Genomic DNA, 17963 nt, shown 5'->3' with positions numbered 1-17963 from the left:
GGTTGGCTGTTCTGCGGGGGAAAGACCGGGCTTTCTGCTCCTGTCCGGAATTACATTCTCGGAAAGCCACAGGAGCAGCTCCATCCAACCCTATAGGGTCCGCTCTGCGTCAGCATGGACTAGGTGGAAATGAGTTTTCCTTTTGTTTGGGCGACATCTTCAGGTCCAGCTGGTGGGCTAAAGCCGCCCATTGTCAAGATCAGAGGGCTGGCCCTTAGGGAACTCCTCAGGGCCACTCCTGGCGCCCCTTCCACGCCAAGCCAGCAAGCCCAGGCACAGGGGCCTGGCTGGGAACGGTCATCTTCTGGGTCCCCAGTGGAACGCCTCGTGGGGAGGTGGGTGGGGTGGGGTGGCGGGAGGAGGACTTCGTCCCCAGCCTAAGCCCAGGCTGTTAGAATTTTCTCTTTGGTTCAGCCCTTGGAGAAAGTTCTTTCCCAGTGGGGGTGGGTGGGGGTGTCAGGTGGGAGTGGGCCGGGCAAGGGCGTCTGTCAGAGGAGCTCGGCTAAGGCCAGGGGAGGAGTCAGGATCCAGGGAACTCAGGTCAGGATCAAATTCCTCTCGTGTGTGAACTCTGTGACAGAAGCTTGCCAGGGCTGGAGCTCCGAGGCAGAGAGCCAGCAGGACAGCCGGCCACTCACTGCACCTCCGCAGCGCCAGCCTCGCCGCTCACCTGGCCGAGCCCGCTCGCAGAGCCAGGAGAACATGGAGCCCGACCGGACCCAGATAAAGCTAGACCCCAGGTGAGCACAGGCACAGGGGCCCCTGGCCAAAGCTCCCAGGTCGACCAGACCATCTGGGGTCTTCTCCCGGGGACTTAGGCTCCAGGGCCCGGGAAGCTTGGCTCTGGGGCACTGCTCTCTCCCTCAGCCATCCCTTGAGCCTCCTTCCTAGCGGGAGTGGGGAGCACTAACCACTGGCCCTTCTGGTACCACAGTCAGACCTGCTCTGGCCTCCGAGGCCCCCCCCCCCCTTTCCACTGGCTGCTCCGGGTCTCCACTCCCCGCCTGTCTACAGCAGTGCCCTGACCAGCCTTCCTGGACCCAGGAATGTTTTGAGAGTGTTCGGAACCGGTCCCCTCTGCCTGGCTTTCCCCAGCCCACCCCCAGGTTGCACAATTCTGAAGGCAGGCTGGTGTCTCTCCAGGTACACCAATGATCTCCTGGAGATACTGAAAACCAATTACAGCATCTCCTCCGTCTGCTTCTCCCACCCACCCACCGCAGCCCAGCTCCTGCGAGGTGAGTCGGGGGCTCACCTTGGGGACCAGAAGGAGATGTGGATCCCAGAGAGAGAAGTCAGGACAGCTGAAGGGGAGCTGGCGGTAGGCAGTCCTGAGGATGGCCAGTGTAGAGAGTTTGGGGCGTAAGCTGACCCAGTGCCCTTTGGTGACTAAAGTTAAGGTCTTGGGAAATAGCAGGTCCAGGACAACCTAGCCCAGCAGATGAGCCCACTGTTGGGCCTCCCCAAACCTCCACTCGAAGCTTATTCGAACTGGGGAGACTACAGCCTAGATCATTTTTTTTTCAGACCCCAGGGCCATCTAGGGCTTAAAACCATTCTGAAGATGGGGCCCAAATGCTCCAGGCTGCACGGGCACCCAGTGGGGAAGGGCCATTCCACAGCAACCTCCTCTGAGAGGAGTGGCATTTTATGAATGTGTGGCGTTTTATGAATGAACTCACTGCCGCCCAGTCCGTTCCGACTCATGGCCAGGTAGAACTGCCCCTGTGGGCTTCTGAGGCTCACTCTATAGCTGGAGACAGCCTCGTCTTTCTCCTGAAGAGCAAGCAGCATGTGGTTTTGAACCAGCGACCAATACAGAAGCACTGCGGCACCAGGGGTTCTGTTTTATGAATAGTGCTCTTAAATGTAAACACACACACACACACACACACACACACACACACACACACGGCTATTGAGTCACTCTGGCACCTAGCAACCCTGTCTTGGGTTTCTGAGGCTGGAAATGTCTACAGGAGCAGACAATCTCATCTTTCTCCATCGGTGGGGTTGAATTGTCGGCCTTATAGCTAGCAGCTCCTTCTCGACACTTAGAGGAAGCTAAGAGATGCTCTCACGGGGTTGGCCAAATAGATCGTATCGCTGTATTGCTTTGGGTTGAAGTTGGCTTCGCCAGGGAGAGGAAAAGATGGGACTGAATTTCTTCCCTGGACCCCTGAAACACTGGCAATCAAATGGCCCTGGTCTCTCTGCAGTGAAGGTGGTCACATCTCTCATTTCCTAACAACGTGGCTCACCACCACGAAGATGCTGTGGGCAGGAGTCCGCCTCTGTGGAGGCCTCATGCTCCTCCCAGCCCCCTACCTGGGGTTGCCACCTCCTGGAGGAGGCACTTTCTAAGCATCAGCACCTGGCCACCGTGCCATGGGGACGCAGACGTGGGCCCTGCGCTCGGGCTTGGGGCTATTGTGCAGCTTCACCTCAGAGTGATAGCTAACTGCCAGCGAGTGTCCGGAGAAGCCTTGGTGCCTCTGTGGATGAGGCGGAGCAGGCAGCTGCTCCATCCTGCCCCGGGAAGCTCCGAGTCAGGGACAGCAACTATTGGTACACATCTCCCCATACCCCGGTGGTCTGTCAATGGAGTGATGTTGTCTCCCAGGGGACAAGGGGCAGTGTCTAGAGACACATTGCCTTTTCTAACTGGAAGGTATACTAGCATTTGAACCCCCAACAATGCATACGGCTGCTTCCCACACAATGGATTATCCGGGTCAGTGTCAAAGTCTCAACACGGTTGAGAAACCCTGTCTTGCGGAGTGAATACTAAGCACCCTACTTTGCTGTAAAATGTGCAAATAGAAGTGCCAGGGCTGTTCCAAGGTGAAAGGCTGCTATGAGTCTGGGAGCCCGTGAGGTCCCTTGTTGCAGGTAGAGCTGTCAGGGCAGGGCGGGGACAGAAGGGGAGGGGCTGGAAGGGCCTTTGTAGCCTGAAGATGGAGATCGTTTGAGCTGACAGTGCGGAGCTAGATCTTGCCAGATTCAAGGTTATGGGCCTGGGTGGTGGGGAAGCAGAAGACAATTGAGTGGGCTGGGCAGGTGAGGCGGGGCCTGATGAGAGGCTGGCGGAGGCCTTGTACTTTATCCAGCGGACAGTGGGAGCCCATGAAGGCTGTGTGGTTGGGAGTGGCTGGACAGAGGGAGCACTTCAGGACCATGAATCAGCCATCACAAGGGACGTCCGGGAAGAAGAGCCTTGAGAAGCAGGGATGTAAATGAGAAGTCATTGTCCCATCCAGGGTGAGGGGCAAGAGTCTGAGTCAGGCCAGTGACACGACGGCAAAGGGGAGGAAGACAGAGGCCTCCAAAGAAAGGGCAGGTGGGGGCTGGCTAGAGGTGGTAAAGGAAAGACTAATATGCTCGCTGGCAAGGACGCCAAGATTTGGGAATGGTGGGCAGCGGCAAAAGTAGGAGAGGCAGGAAAGGAAGCCCTTTGGGGGAGGTGGTCCCTTCCCCTCCTCACTCCTCAGTCCCACTGTCCCCCTGACTATCTGCTGTTTAGGAAAGAGCATTTGTGGGAGAGGCAGTGACTCTCGTCACTAATTTGTTTTTGAAATGCCTGTGATGCAATTGCAGAATATAAAATAAACTAAACTCCTACAGGACTGTAAATAAATAAGATTGATCTCAAATCTCACATGTAAGAGGGCCGGGCTGAGGAAAAGCTGCCCTCCTGGAGACTTGGGCTATGATAGGCCATCGCAGTTCAAATTCTGTGCTAATAAACACAACCAAAGCCCAAACCCAACCCACCACCACCAAGTGACTTCAAGTCCTGGTGTTTTGAGAATAGTTCACACCTCGGATCTTGGCTCTCCAAGATGTAAGAATTCACTCTGAAGCCCATTGTGTGATCCAAGTGGGTTTTTATGAAGGACGGGACAAGTTTCCGGTTTTACAGTCTCAAAGGGGTTCATGCTATTTCTGAAAAGCATGAGCAACCATATGGAAAAGAGCACCCACGCATGCGGAACTCGGGGGATCCCGGGAGACCAGAAGCCCAAGAACTCGAGAGGCTAAGAGCATGTGGGCCCAGAGGCCATGGGCCCTGAGTAGACCGGGATCAGGCACATATGGGCCCTGAGCGGGATTGAGAGGGCATGCCCAGGCGGGGTGTGGTGTGTGGCATCCCCACCTTCCCACCTGCCAGTGACCAGGAGCAGGGTCAAAGAGTCAGAGAGGCCCAGAGTATGCTCCCTGCCTTTATTCTGCCCACACCCTGGCTGGGGGAAGGCGTGGTTGAAGGTATTGGTTGACCCTATTGGCTGGGTTCAGCCCACCTGGGTAATGTCTTGAGGCTGGGCCTGCCCAGGTGTACCTCCCACCTGGCCAGTGGCTTGAGTACGAGCATGCTCAGTTTGGGGTCTGAATAGTGTCTAATGGTTGCCTGGTATCTGTCCAACCTTTCTATGGGGGCCTTTGCAGGCATGGGAAGGACAACCCCCTGTTCCTAAATCTAGCTACCTACCAACTCTAATTAATAAGGTGACCAGATTTTAACATTGGTAAAGCAGGACACCATTGATCAAACTCATATCCTGGCGAAATAGCCACACGGCAGCCGAAAACCGTATACCCTAGCTTGTCATGCATTCTTTCCAAAAATCGGGACTTTTTAAAACACTGAGCGACGCTGGACAAATTGTTAAAAATCAGGACTGTCCCGCCAAAAGCAGGAGTCTGGTCACCTTACCCTAATAGGGTTTCCAAGACTGCAAATCACCATCAAAACAGCAGTGACTTTCTTCCGAGGAGACACCTCTGGGTGTGAAGCATGACCTTGCAGGTAGCAGCCCACTCACTACCTAACCCAGGGTGTCCCAGGGCTCCTGACACAGAGAAACGCCGCAGGGCCCAGAAATGCAGCTATGCCTGCTGGGGGACGTGCTCTATGAAAAAGATGTCTAATATTTAAAGGGTAGGCGCTCTCAAACAGTGTTGTTGTTGTTGTTGTCAGGTGCCGTCAAGTCAATTCTGACTCAGAGTGAAACCAGATGCCTGCTCTTGGGCCATCTTCACAATTGTTCTGTTTGAGGCCATTGTTGCAGCCACTGTGCCAGTCCATCTCTTTGACATCTGTCCTCTTTTTCACTGCCCCTCAGCTTGGTAAAGCAGAACTGGTCTCTCCTGATAACATGTCCAAGCATCTTGGTTGTACTTCCTCCAAGACGGATTTGTTTGTTCTGGAAGTCCATGGTAATGTCAGCATTCTTACCCACACCATCATTCAAACTCATCAGTTCTTAAGGATAGTGCTGAACAATTGCCTACCCCTATGAAGACTCCAGAGTGCTGGTAGCATAGCGGGTTATGCATTGGGCTGCTAACCACAAGTTCGGTAGTTCAAAACCACCAGCCACTCTGAGGGAGAAAGATGAAGCTTTCTACTCCCATACAGAGTTGCGGTCTCAGGGGCATTTTGACCCTGTCTTACAGGGTTGCTAAGTGTGGTTCAAACCCACCAGCTGCTCTAAGGAAGAAAGACAAGGAGACCATCTGCTTCTGTAGCGATGTACATATGCAAAAACCCTGCGCGGCTTGCTGAGTCAGAATTGACGCCGTGGCAGTGGGTTTGGGTTTTGGATGGAAAATAAATGAACTGTGAAAATAGCCCCAAGTCAATGAAATACGAAATTAGCTCCCAAGTACCTTGAATCCAGACAAAGTATTTAAAAAGCATTTTTTAAATGTAAGGACATCTTTTATGATTGAGAGTAGAGAACACATGATAAAACACAAATGATCATAGAAAGGATTTGAGTTCCTAAAAACAAAGCAGAATTCAAACCTTCTGTTCCACTAAAAACACGTGTAACAGTGTTACGAGCCAAACCAACCTGTCCAACAAGGAAGAGTAGCTCGTATAGGGAAATCCTCCATAAAACTTTAATTAAATATGTGAACAGGCAATTCAGAGAAGGGGCAATCCAAATGGCCAATGACTATAGAGAAAGATGCTCGGCTTTGCTGATTCATTGAACATTAAACAGTGAAACAGCATTTTATAACTATCGTGCTGGCAAAAAGAAACCATCTGAGAATACAGAGTATTGATGAACTGCTGTAAAGGGTGAACTTGCACCGACTTGTGGGAGTACAAACTGGCATAACCACTTTGGAGCATAATTTGATAACATCTATGAAATTGGCAATTCTAATCTCTTGCAACACATCAGCTCTGATTCTAGGTTAAGCCCTAGAGGAAGTCTCTTGAATATGGCAAATAGACATGTTCAAGAAGGCGTGTTGCAGCACTTACTTGTCATAGTTAAAATAATGAAAACAATGTTGGGTGGGAAAAGCATTTCGCAGGATGGTGCCATTTATATGTATATTTTTTCAAATGAAAGTGATACTATTTGTTGAGTATATACATATTTGGAGGATTGAGAAATTGGTAGCTACCCATGTAAGGTGAGGTAGAAAGAGGAAATATCTTGAAGTTACGCAGGGAGTTTATAATACATCTGTAATGCTTTATTTTTAAATTTAAAAATTCCAGAAACAAAATTGGCAAAATCTTAACATGCATTAAAATAGACTCTGGGTATATTAATGTCTGTTCTATCATCCTCCTTCACTTTAAAATATTTTATAATTTAAAAACTGAAAAGTCATTTTTGAGAGTATGTGATGAAATGTTAGACTTTAAAAATAGAATGCAAAATTTTATATGTAGGTGATTACAGTGATAAAATATGCATGTACTTTATTCAGGATGTTTCTTTAAGCTACTGTTTTTTGAGCCTCATATTTTTGAGATCCACTCATGTGTCAGAACTTCACTCTTGGCTCACGTGCGTGCGTATGCGTGCGCACACCCCCCCCCCACACACACACACTATAACCTAATTCCTTTCTCTGGCTGCATAATATTTCCTTATATTCACACATTCTGCTCATCTATTCATCCACTGATGGGCAGTTTGGGTGCTTCCATTTTTCTGGTACTATGAATAATGAGCTAAGTTTTCTCTAGGAATCTATTGCTAATTCTTTGGGGTATGTACCTAAGAATGGAGTTCCTGGGTTATATGGTAATCCTATGTTTTTTACAACACTTTTATTGACACAGAATTTACATATTGTTCAATTGTTCAATCATATCAAGGGGAATTGTACAACCACCGCCACATCTATCTTAGAGCCACGCCCCATCTATGTTTTCCTTTTGGATTAACTCCTCAAATGTTTTCCACCCTTATATTGCTTTTCTTGTTTTAAAAAAGTAATGTTTGCTATTCCAGAAGCAGTTGGAAAACTTATTAGTTGTTAAAACCATATTAATTAGTCATTGTCTTCAAAATGGCCGGTAACGGAGCCCGTCCCAAAGCAAGCTTCTTGGAATGCTCCCCTCCCTCAAAAGCGCTTCAAGAGCGAGAGCTCTGAACAGCGTCTGTTGCCATCTTCGTATGAATAACCATGTTCGTACATGCGTCGTATGAATCATCTGAGCACAGACTTGGTTGTGCTCTGAAAGAAAGAAGTATGCGGAACTTGTCGTTCACAAACTCCTTGGCCCAGATAGCACGCTTGTCAGTTGCCTAATGACGACTGGGGTCCACTTTGGGGAAAGCTGAGCTGTAGCCTGGACAGATAAGGACGCGGCCGGGCCTTCGAGGGGGGCAGTGGTGTCAGGCGAAGGCTGTTAAGCAGCTTCTCCTTTTTCAGTGGTCTCACTGTGGAAATGGACGCCTAAGCCCGTGGATACTGCCAAGTAGGAGAAATAACTGAAGTCAGCAGTTACAAGGAGGACAAAGACATTTCTGTAGTGGGCGGTCACTAGTTCCCCTCTCCCATCCCCTTTATATATGTAAATAGCAGGTTAGGATTGCATCTGATTATCTGTATTACCCGCCATCCCCTTCGGTCTCAATCAGGATATGTAATGGTTATGGAATTCAGTGCTGTCAGACATCTGTCTGGGAAGAAGTACAGCATTGCTCCTTAGAGGCAATAGTGACAAGACTTCCTCTTACATACTTTGGACATGTTGTCAGGGGACACCAGCCCCTGGAGAAGGCCATCATGCTTGGGAAAGTGGAGGGGTAAGCCCTCGGGCTGCATTGGCACAGTGGCTGCCGCAGTGCTCAGGCACAGGATGGCACAGGCCCTGGCAGTATTGCCCTTGGCAGGAGCCTCTGAGTCTAAATCTCAACTCCTTTTCTTCCAGGCTGTGACCATGGGCAAGGTGCTTAATTCGCTAAGCCTCATTTCCTTACAAAGTCTGAAACTAGGATGGAAGAAGAACTCTCTGGGGTTCTATTATTCGATAAATACAAGAGTAAGTTTTAAAAAAGTGTTGTTACTACGGCTCCAGTTCATATGTTCATTGATTTATTCCACACAAAATTTGGCTCAGGATTTCTCTGCAATCAGTGCATGGCCGCTGACGGTTCTCTCAGGTCCAGTCCCACGGGTGGCTTCTAAGAGGATCTGCTGGGCCAGTTACATTCAAGACCAAGAGCTGTCGTGGCTTTTGTTGTTGTTATTCCAAAGGGACAATTTTGACAGGTTTCCTCAAAGGATGCAAGAACAAGTTCTGGGGTTTATTAAGGGGTTTTAAGAAAATCGAAAACTGTGTGGCGCCTTGGCTTTGAGTTGGGCTGCGATCTGCCGCTTGGCAGTTCAAAACCACCAGCTGCTCCTCGGGAGAAAGACTGGGCTTTCTACTCCCGTGAACAGTTAGTCTCGGAAGCCACAGAGGGTCGCTGGGAGTCAGCATCGGCTCGGGGCTTTGAGAGAAGGAGCCAGGCCAGCTGCCTCCGGGAAACTGGCCTGGGGCCAAGGAGGACGCAGAGCGACACCCGAGGCGGGGAGGCTTGCGTGGGTGTTTGGTGGATGAAGGATGGAGTGGGCGGGAATCCTGAGCCCAGTCTGCACAGCGCGACAGATTGTGGAAGAGTCTGGGTATCTGCCAAGAGATCTCGCGTTCAGAAGGTATCAGACCCATAAACTGGGTCTTTTTCAGAAAATCATTTTTTGAGTTTTGCTCCACAGTTTTCTCCCATCCTACCCAGGACCTCCTATTGCAGTCCCTTTCCGGGTGGTCAGTGGCAGCTGGGCACTTTCTAATTCCTCCGCTCTGGGGGTCCTGGAAACGGCATCACGTGGCCCAACAGTTCCTGCCAGGTGCTTTCTGTGGGTTTATTTCGCATCAGTAGAAACTGTACTCTAGTTACAATGTTACATCCTGCTTCATATGAAGTTTTTTTTTCACATTATTAAGTTCGTCTTTTACAAAAGTCTTTTTTAAAATATTATAGTTATTCATTATAGAATAATTGGGAAAGGGGGGCGGAGGTAGAAAAGAAGACAAAAGTTTCCCATGCTAGACAAGGGTTAGTAATATATAGTCTATAATATTTGCTTTTAGCATGTTAAGGTCTCTATTGAGTGATTGTTCTTAAACAATGAATCTTAACATGGCAAAGCATTTGAATAAAACAAAAAAGCTACTGATGGAAATTGGCCATCCTCTGACCGTATTTTCCCATGTCAATCTTCCCCCTCACAGACAATTGCTTTTAACTCTTAGCTGACTGTTCCTGTCTAGTCACCAACATTGATACACTCCTGTTTCCTGGGTGATCCAGTTCGGGCATTATTTGTGGCTGTCTCTACCAGGCATGAAGATTTGGATGACTTATCCCCACCATCGCCCATATTCTCCATATAACTACGACAGTACCTTTAGCTGTTTAACTACGTCGCAGGGATAGTCATCAACGTCTAGTTTCTCTTTCGCTCCATCAGCTCCAGGCAGCGCCTCTTGACTTTCCTTTTAGAAAAATCGAGAGAGAGGTGCTGCTCCTTCCTTCCACTCTTCTCTGCCCCTACCCCACCCAACTCCTTTGAATATGTCTGTCATTTTGCCGCATGCGCTGTGTATTCTGCTTTGATCACATAAGTTGGTTTTGTTTGTTTTATTTGTGTTTTTAAGATAGAGCTTACATGAAGTGCAAAGATCCTAAGAATAAGGTTGGATGACTTTTGCAGCTACTCCTCGGGAGAAAGGGCTTTCTCCACCTGTAAAGAGTTACAGTATTGGAAACTATCCATCGACTTGATAGCAATGAACTTGTATTGTTTGGGCATTTGTCCAAATCAAGATGTCAGACTTTTCTAGCATCCAGCAGGGTCTCTCAGAGCCCTTCCCAGTATTTCCTCCCCAAAGACCACTATGAGTCAGTTTTTCCTGTCCTTCATTTCCGCATGAGGAGTCCTCGTGGAACAACGGTTCAGCCCTCAGCTTTTAAGTGTCAAGGTTGGCTGTTCAAACCCACCAAGGAGCTCTGAGAGAGAAAGTGTGCTGTCTCTCTTTTCCTCACTGATTTGATAGAAATCTTTTATAGAATGGCTGTGAGGTTTTTGTTAGCTACTTGGATTGCAAATATCTCTCCTAGTCTGAGGCTTGCTTCTTTTAATTTTATTAGTGGTGTCTTTTGATTAATGGGAACTCTTACCCTTCAGAATGTCTAATTTCATGAAAAAACATAAATTTATAAATTATCAAGGGTTTGTGACAGAAGGAGGGTTGGGGTGGGAGGGAAAAAGGGAGAAGCTGATACCAAGGGCTCCAGTAGAAAGAGAATGTTTTGAAAATGGTGATGGCAACAGATGTACAGATGTGCTTGACACGATGGATGGATGGATTGTGATAAGAGTTGTACGAGCCCCCAATAAAATGATTTATTAAAAAAAGAAGAATGTCCAATTTATCCATTTTTTCTTTCATGAGCCCAGGGACTTTGTCACTAAGCACACAAAACCCTTTGTTTAAAATGAGATGTTGCAGGCATAAGTCACATGTTCAGAAACCTATTGTGTGACACGATCCAATTTTCTGTTACCAATGGCGATGCCCAAGGATCTTCACTGGTGTTTGTCCCACTGTGACCTTCTGAGCACCAGAGTCTTCGGGTGAGCTTGTTAAAATGCAGATTACTGGGCCCGTCCCAGGTCTCTTGAAGCAGGGTTGCTGGGCGTGTGATGTTTAGCCATTTCCCAAGTGACTGTCGTAAACCTGAGAGGCTGAGACCCCCTGGATTCCACGTAATGCAGGGTCAAAGGTGAGGGCAGCGCAGGCAGATGCATTGTGCCTTTATTTGTATCCATCCCTCTAGTGTCCAGGTAGGACGTGACGGTGGCGTCTAACGGTGCTACAGAATACCATTAGTTACATTCTGTTTCAATGACAATTGCTAAGTGGTTCGAGCCTACTCATGTGACACCTGACCGCGGAGGTAGAAGAGTGAATGGGCGCTGCCAATCTGCTCACTCAGAACTGTGACTAAGTATGCAAACGTGCCTAGTGCCTTGCCATACCTAGAATTAACCACCCCTGAGGCAGAATGACTGCTTCCGAGTTACATGCTGGGAATTTGGGGTCTAAGAAGTGGTCAGGCTTTAGACTGGTGCGGAGCCCAGGTCAGATGATCCCCATCATAGTGAGTGAGGAGGCCACATCTCTCTGCCCCGGGCTGGCTCTTAAGCTCACTGCAGTTTGCCCTCCTCTCCGGCAGCTTCGGGTCCTACAGAAATTGCCCTCACGGTCATCATGACCCTGCTCACATTGGGCTCCATCGTCATCTACCTGGAGGACGCCGTCTACCTGTACAAGAACACCCAGTGTCCCATCAAGAGGAGGACTCTACTCTGGATTAGCTCTGCACCCACGGTGAGGACCCTGGAGCTTCCCTGTGGGAGGGACTGCAGAAGAGTTAGGGACCATGTTGAGAATTCCTCCTAACTCAGCCATCACATCAGAAAAGGCTGCCTGATTGGAAGGAGCCCTCTAATTCTGAGAGCTGGAGGGCCCACTTCCCCTTCAGTGGCCCAACCGCCCACCCGCCACGCGACTGCTATTCAAGGCAAGCCTCTTCCCTGTGCAGGCAGGCAGTAGTTGCTTAGTGTGAGAGGGAAATTGTGTTTTTTCCCCTGCAGGCTTGACTCAGCTCTAGCCCCTAGGCTTCTCAAAGCTTGCGCCCCTAACCATTCTACAAGTCTGTTATTTGCTCCTAGGACATCAGACGGGGGAGAGGGGTTCTGTTCTCTTGAAATGAACTCTGTGTGTCTGTTTGGGGGGAGAGTGGAGCATGTGGGGTCCTTTCCTGCCTGATGACATCTGCCTGGGCCAGCCGCATTGTCACAGAGCTTCTAATAACACACGGGGCTAAGAAAAGGGAGGAGTCAGACCTGAGGCATTTATTCCTAAAAAGAAGCTTAGCTCCTCTTCCACCATGGGTACAGCAAGGGAGAGACTTCAAGAAAGCCCCTGGCCTCCGGGATCTTTTGTTGCAAACCCTAGAGAAAGAATTACTGATGACTGAAGTTACAAAGCAATTAAAAAAATCATTTTATTGGGGGCTCATATATAGCTTTGATTACAATCCATACATACATACATACATCCATTATGTCAAGCACATTAGTTATAAAGCACTTTAACATCAACTTATTTCAAACAAACATTGTTTGAGATGACTATCATCAAAACTGGAGAGAGAGAGAGAGAGCGAGAGAGAGCTTTCTCATGAACAGAAACATCCTTTGGCAACCAGGAGGAGCGAGGGAGGTGAATCACTAACTAGAGAGCAGGCACAGATTAACCTGGATGGATTAACCTACTGCCTCAAGCCAATGCCCGCTCAGAGGGAGCCTACCCGAGAGACTCATGGCGCCATGCGTGGAGTTGCCAGGACTGCAAATCTCTACGCGAGCAGACAGCTTCCACTGAACACATAAACCAAGAACGTAGCTGCCCCAGCCCCAGCCCCAAGCCCCCTGAAAGGCACAGTGGACCTGGAAACCGCTTTGTGCAAATGGAATGAAAGCGGCATGTAGCACCAATGGGGGAGCAGGATGGCCATGGGGGTTCAGAGGAAGACTCTGGGGGCACCTGACCTTCTAGAGGAGGCCTGGAGGCAGGGCTCTGAGGTTGGGGAGGGAGCTGCTTGGGGGCCAGGGCTGGTCAGCGTGGGAGAGGGTGGAGTGCGGACCAGGATGAGACCAGGCTAAAAGAGTGCCCCTTCCACCACGAAACAAACAGTTTTCCCAGATGGTCCGTTTCTGTGTCTAGATTTTGCCTCTGGGAGCCCTTTTCTGGAAGCTCTTGGAAGGGCGCGTGCACAGGCCCCTTCAGCCCTCACAGCTGCCCCCCCTCCCCCAAGTAGGTGGTGTCTGTTTTCTGCTGTTTCGGCCTCTGGATCCCTCGCTCCCTGATGCTCGTGGAAATGGCCATCACCTCGTGAGTGTGCTGCCCCCCGCCCCGCCCCCCAGCTCCAGGCAGGTGTCTCCCCCGGCCCCTCTTCGGCCCTTCACTCTCCCTGGACGCCACCCTGTTGACCTCTGAACCTCGACTCCCCACCAGCCAATTGGTCAGGAACCTTGCCCTTCCCAATCCATGGGCACCTTCCCCAGTTGCCTCTGTTCCTACAACCTGAAGCTCCCCTCCCTCCTGCCTCACCTCTGGGGCCTGTCCTCCACTCATCAGGGCACAGTCAGAACGCCTTGGGGATGGAGGATTCTCCCACTTCCCCTCAACAAGCCCCGCTCCCCACTCCCTCTCAACTCCTCTTTTTTGGCAGCAGATGAGTGCCGCCTCTGCAGGCTGGCTGACTCATCAGCTCACTCTGCTCTGTTCCCTGCCCCCCCCCCCCCCCAGGTTCTACTCGGTGTGCTTTTACCTACTGATGCAGGTCATGGTGGAAGGCTTTGGTGGGAAGCAGGCCGTTCTGAGGACCCTGGAGGCGACACCCATGAGGATCCACACGGGTCCCTGCTGCTGCTGCTGCCCCTGCTGCCCGCACCTCATGCTCACCAGGTCAGGCGGGAGGCAGGGGCATCCTTCAGGGCACTGGTTAGCCTCTGCCCGTGCTCTCCCCCAAGCCTCTCTGTTCTCCGCTCTGCCTCAGACCGTGATGACAGTGGGCATCCCTTCCCCCAGATTCCTACCTTCGTGGGAGAAAGGACCCCCCCCCCCCAGGGCCCACCCCAGGGATGAGGGGAGGCAGAGGCAAGGGAAGGTTGACATTTCTATCACTTAAGCGCACTGCAAATTTTAGCCACCGAGAACCAACAGGACACATACCCCTTCCCCATAGCCTTGCACCTTCTGCCCATTGGGCTAACCAGGCCGGGGTGGACAACACTGAAAATGATTTGCTTGAAAGGTGTTGTTGTTGTTGTTAGTAGATGCCTTAGAGTCAGTTCCAACTCATAGCCACCCTATGATCCACGGAACGAAACACCACTTGGCCCAGTCTCAAAATTGTTCCCATGTTTGAGTCCATTGTCGCAGTCACTGTGTCAATCTCATCAAAATCTCCACTTTACCAAGCATGATGCCATCTCCAGGGACCGGTTTCTCCTGATAAAGCATACAAAACATGTGAGGTGAAATCTCACCCCCTTGTCTCTACGGAGCATTCTGGCTGGACTTCTCCCAACACAGATCTGTGGGTTCTTTTGAGAGTCCGGGGGACTTTCAATATTCTTCACCGACACCACAGTTCAAGGGCACTGGGTTTTCTTTCTTCAAGTGCATTTGCATGTGACATTAATGATATTGTTCTATAATTTGAGCACTCTGTTGGGTTACGGGTACAAATAAGGACCTCTTCCAGTGTTGGCCAAATAGCCGTCCGTCTTCCAAATTTCCTGGTATAGGCCAATGTGTGCTTCCAGTACTTTATCAGCTCGTCAAAATATTTCCGTTGGTGTTCCACCAATTCCTGGAGCCTTGTTTTTGCTAATGCAGCTTGAACTTGTTTTGGAGGAAAGCACCATTCAGCACCTGGATTCTTGCTCATCTACTTCCTTTGGAAACGGTTGAACGTCGACTAGTTCTTTGTTACACGCAGTGACTGTGTGTTCTTTCCATCTTTTGATGCTTCCTGAGTTCAATATTTCATCCATAGAATCTTTCAATGTTGCAACTCAGACCTTGAATCTTTTTCTTCTGTTCTGCTGCTGTGTGCGCTACACGCGACAGTGGCCGTGCAGCTGCCACGCCTCAGCCCAGGAGTGAGTGGGGGAGTGGAGGGGCCTTCTGGGGGCGGGTGCTTTGTGGGTTTGTGGGTCTGTGCTCCTCCTAACTCTCTGTTCCCTCAGGAAGAAGCTGCAGCTGCTGATGCTGGGCCCCTTCCAGTATGCCTTCCTCAGGGTCTCGCTGTTCGTGGCTGGCCTGTTCCTCGTCCCCGATGGCATCTTCGACCCATCAGATGTAAGCCAGGCATACAGGTGGCCAGGAATAGCTGCAGCCATCATGCGCTGGCATGGGGTCCCAGGGACACAGCGGCCCTGGGACAGAGACGGTGCCTGGGGTGGGGGTGCACTCTGCCAGGGAGGAAACTGTCATAGGCTATGGCGTTGGGCCCTTCCTACCGCCCTCTCCCCACAGGCGTGGAGAAATCACCAGAGACAGGTGTGCCTCCCTCTCTCACCTCTTTCTGGTCCGCTGCTAGATCTCCGAGCGCAGCACAGCTCTCTGGATCAACACTCTGCTCGGCGTGTCCACCCTGTTGGCTCTCTGGTGCCTGGCCATCATTTTCCGGCAAGCCAAGCTGCACCTGGCTGAGCAGAACATGGGAGCCAAATTTGTTCTGTTCCAGGTAACTAATTATTCATGGCTGGTTAATAATAGAGCTACAAACGATTTGGGGATGGGAGGTGTGGGGGGATCTGAAGGCTGTTTTCCTTGGGAAGTTTGGGAAACGACTCCTGTCTGGTTTTTGGCTTCTCCCGGCACCACCCAACTTTCTGAAATGCTTCCCCGGTCACTCTTTCCTTTCCTGTCGACAGTTTCCCACACCCGCTCCCTGCCATTAGCAGCAGCATCACAGTGGACACGACGACTCTCTCTCTCACCACCTCCGGGCACTTTCACACAGGACACATGTGCGGTCATCTCAGGAGTCAGCAGTTACTACTCTTCCTAGTTCACAAACGAGGGCACGGACACTCAGAGGGGTCTTGGGGCTTGCTCAAAGGCATGGAACAGATGGGGCGGGGGTGTTGGGACCCGCCTAGTTCTCACATCAGGTTCCCTTTGCTCCTCATATTGCCCTTTCCTCTCCCAACTCTAGTGGCAATTCTTGCAAACACAGGTTGCTTTGTTTTTTCACTTTCCAGTCTCTCTGTCCACAATGCAAGAACTTCTAAGTCTCTCTCATTTCCTTTCCTTTTCTGGTCACTTTTGTTTTCCTTCTCCGTCCATTCTTCCTGCCTCCCTTCCACCTAAGGCACGGGGATGGCTTCCTGGTTAGCCAAGGGGCTGCACACACCTCCGGCCCGATCTCTCAGATGCCTCTCACACAGGGATGTCCAGGCCCATCACAGGTGGAACTGGAGGGGCTCCAGGGAGCGTGAGAGAGACAAGCCCCTGAAGCCGAGCCAGGGGCTGCAGGGCCCGAAAGGACCTTGACTCCAGATGCACTTAGGGTCGGGCTCGCTGTTAAGTCCTGTGACTGCTGAGCCCAATGAGGACGGTTGTTGTCATAGGGAAGGCTGGGCAGGGGAGGTGGTCTCCAGGTGTCTGCCGCTCTGGGAAGAGTACATGATCATACAACTGGTGACTTACGCGTCCATTAACCTAGGAGCGAGCATCCCCGGAACCTGAGGTGGAATTATGCTGGAGTAGGACACTAAACATCACACACACACACACACACACACACACACACACACCCTTCTGCTAGTTCTTGTCAACAGCTCTGATAAAAGATTCAGTTAAAGGTGACCTTGCCTCTGTAAAGTTTTGCGTGGGCATCTTGGCCCCCTCCCGGGGTTTCCAGATGTGAAGGATCTTCAGCGTGAGGGGACGGGCCCATCACGGTGACCGATGACCTGCCTGAGCGCAGCCCTGGTCTGCCCTCAGGTGCTGCTCATCCTGACCGCCCTGCAGCCGGCCATCTTCTCCATTCTGGCCAGCAATGGGCAGATTGCCTGTTCGCCCCCTTTTTCCTCCAAAATCAGGTCTCAAGGTGAGCACGCAGGAGCCAGAGCCGGTCTGGGATGGCGGGGTGAGGGGGCGCTGTCTGGGAAGAGGCTTTAGACGCAGTTCCAGCAGGCCTGACCTCTGCTGTCCTCTTGGGAAAGAGGGTCCCAGAGAACTCTGGGCAGAATCCTTCCGGAAGGATCCCCGCTGGGAGGGAGGGTGCTGTGGCCTGCAACAGGGAGCCCTGCGAGCCCCCACGTGGCTTCCCCCGCCACTCAGGGCACGGGTTTAAGTGCTGGGCACCTTCCGTGCCAGGGCTGCCCGGGGACACTGCTGGGGAGTGGGGGGGGGGGGTGACCCGTCGTTTCCCACACTGCAGTGATGAACAGCCACCTCCTGGTCCTGGAGAGCTTTCTGCTCACGGTGCTGACGCGCGTGTACTACCGGCGGCGGGACGACCAGGCGGGCTATGAACCCTTCTCGGCGGCGCCGCGGGACCCGGAGGCCTGCGCCTGAGAACGCGACGCGGACGCTGGGAGGCGCGGCCGGCGGGCTCGGGGAACCAGGGCGGGCTCCCTGCTCAGCCCGGGCCCAGGGCGGGGGGGGGGGGGGGCGGTTCCGGCGCGCTGCGCCCTGGGGAGCGCCCGGTGGATCGCGATTGGGGAGCTGTGTTCAGCTTCGTAATAAATGAACAAGACGGAGCTGGAACCTGTCGCCGTTTGGGTGGCACTGCATACGGCAAGGTCACAGGGAGCTCTCCGGAAGCCAAGGAGAGGAGGGAGGGTACCAGGTGGTGTGTCTGGGACGCGGGGTCCCGCGGACAGCGGCGACACATTCGCTGCAAGCCAAGCCTCCCTGAGTTGGAGAGGGCTTTCTGCGTCCTCCGTGCACGCTGCTCAAGGGACCCCCACAGCAGCCGTGCAGCTTGGGGTGGAGGAGAGACGACAGTATAAACACTAAGAAGATAGAACAAGAAGCCTGGATTTCCTAAGCACGATCCCCC

General features: G+C 51.4%; 1 protein-coding gene across 1 annotated transcript; it reads left to right on the top strand.

Annotated features, from left to right (window-relative positions):
- Window positions 1–702: 702 nt before the first annotated feature.
- Window positions 703–17476, top strand: SLC51A (solute carrier family 51 member A). The gene is made up of 9 exons (XM_075557160.1): window positions 703–740; window positions 1144–1238; window positions 11547–11701; window positions 13197–13270; window positions 13688–13846; window positions 15136–15247; window positions 15489–15635; window positions 16901–17006; window positions 17340–17476. Exons 1-9 carry the CDS (start codon window positions 703–705, stop codon window positions 17474–17476), a joined length of 1023 nt encoding a protein of 340 aa, XP_075413275.1.
- The last annotated feature ends 487 nt before the right edge of the window (window positions 17477–17963 follow it).

Source organism: Tenrec ecaudatus, chromosome 8 (assembly GCF_050624435.1).
Source record: "Tenrec ecaudatus isolate mTenEca1 chromosome 8, mTenEca1.hap1, whole genome shotgun sequence".
Lineage (NCBI taxonomy): Eukaryota > Metazoa > Chordata > Mammalia > Afrosoricida > Tenrecidae > Tenrec > Tenrec ecaudatus.
Note: the sequence above shows the minus strand (reverse complement) of the source record. Positions and strands in the feature narration are given on the sequence as shown.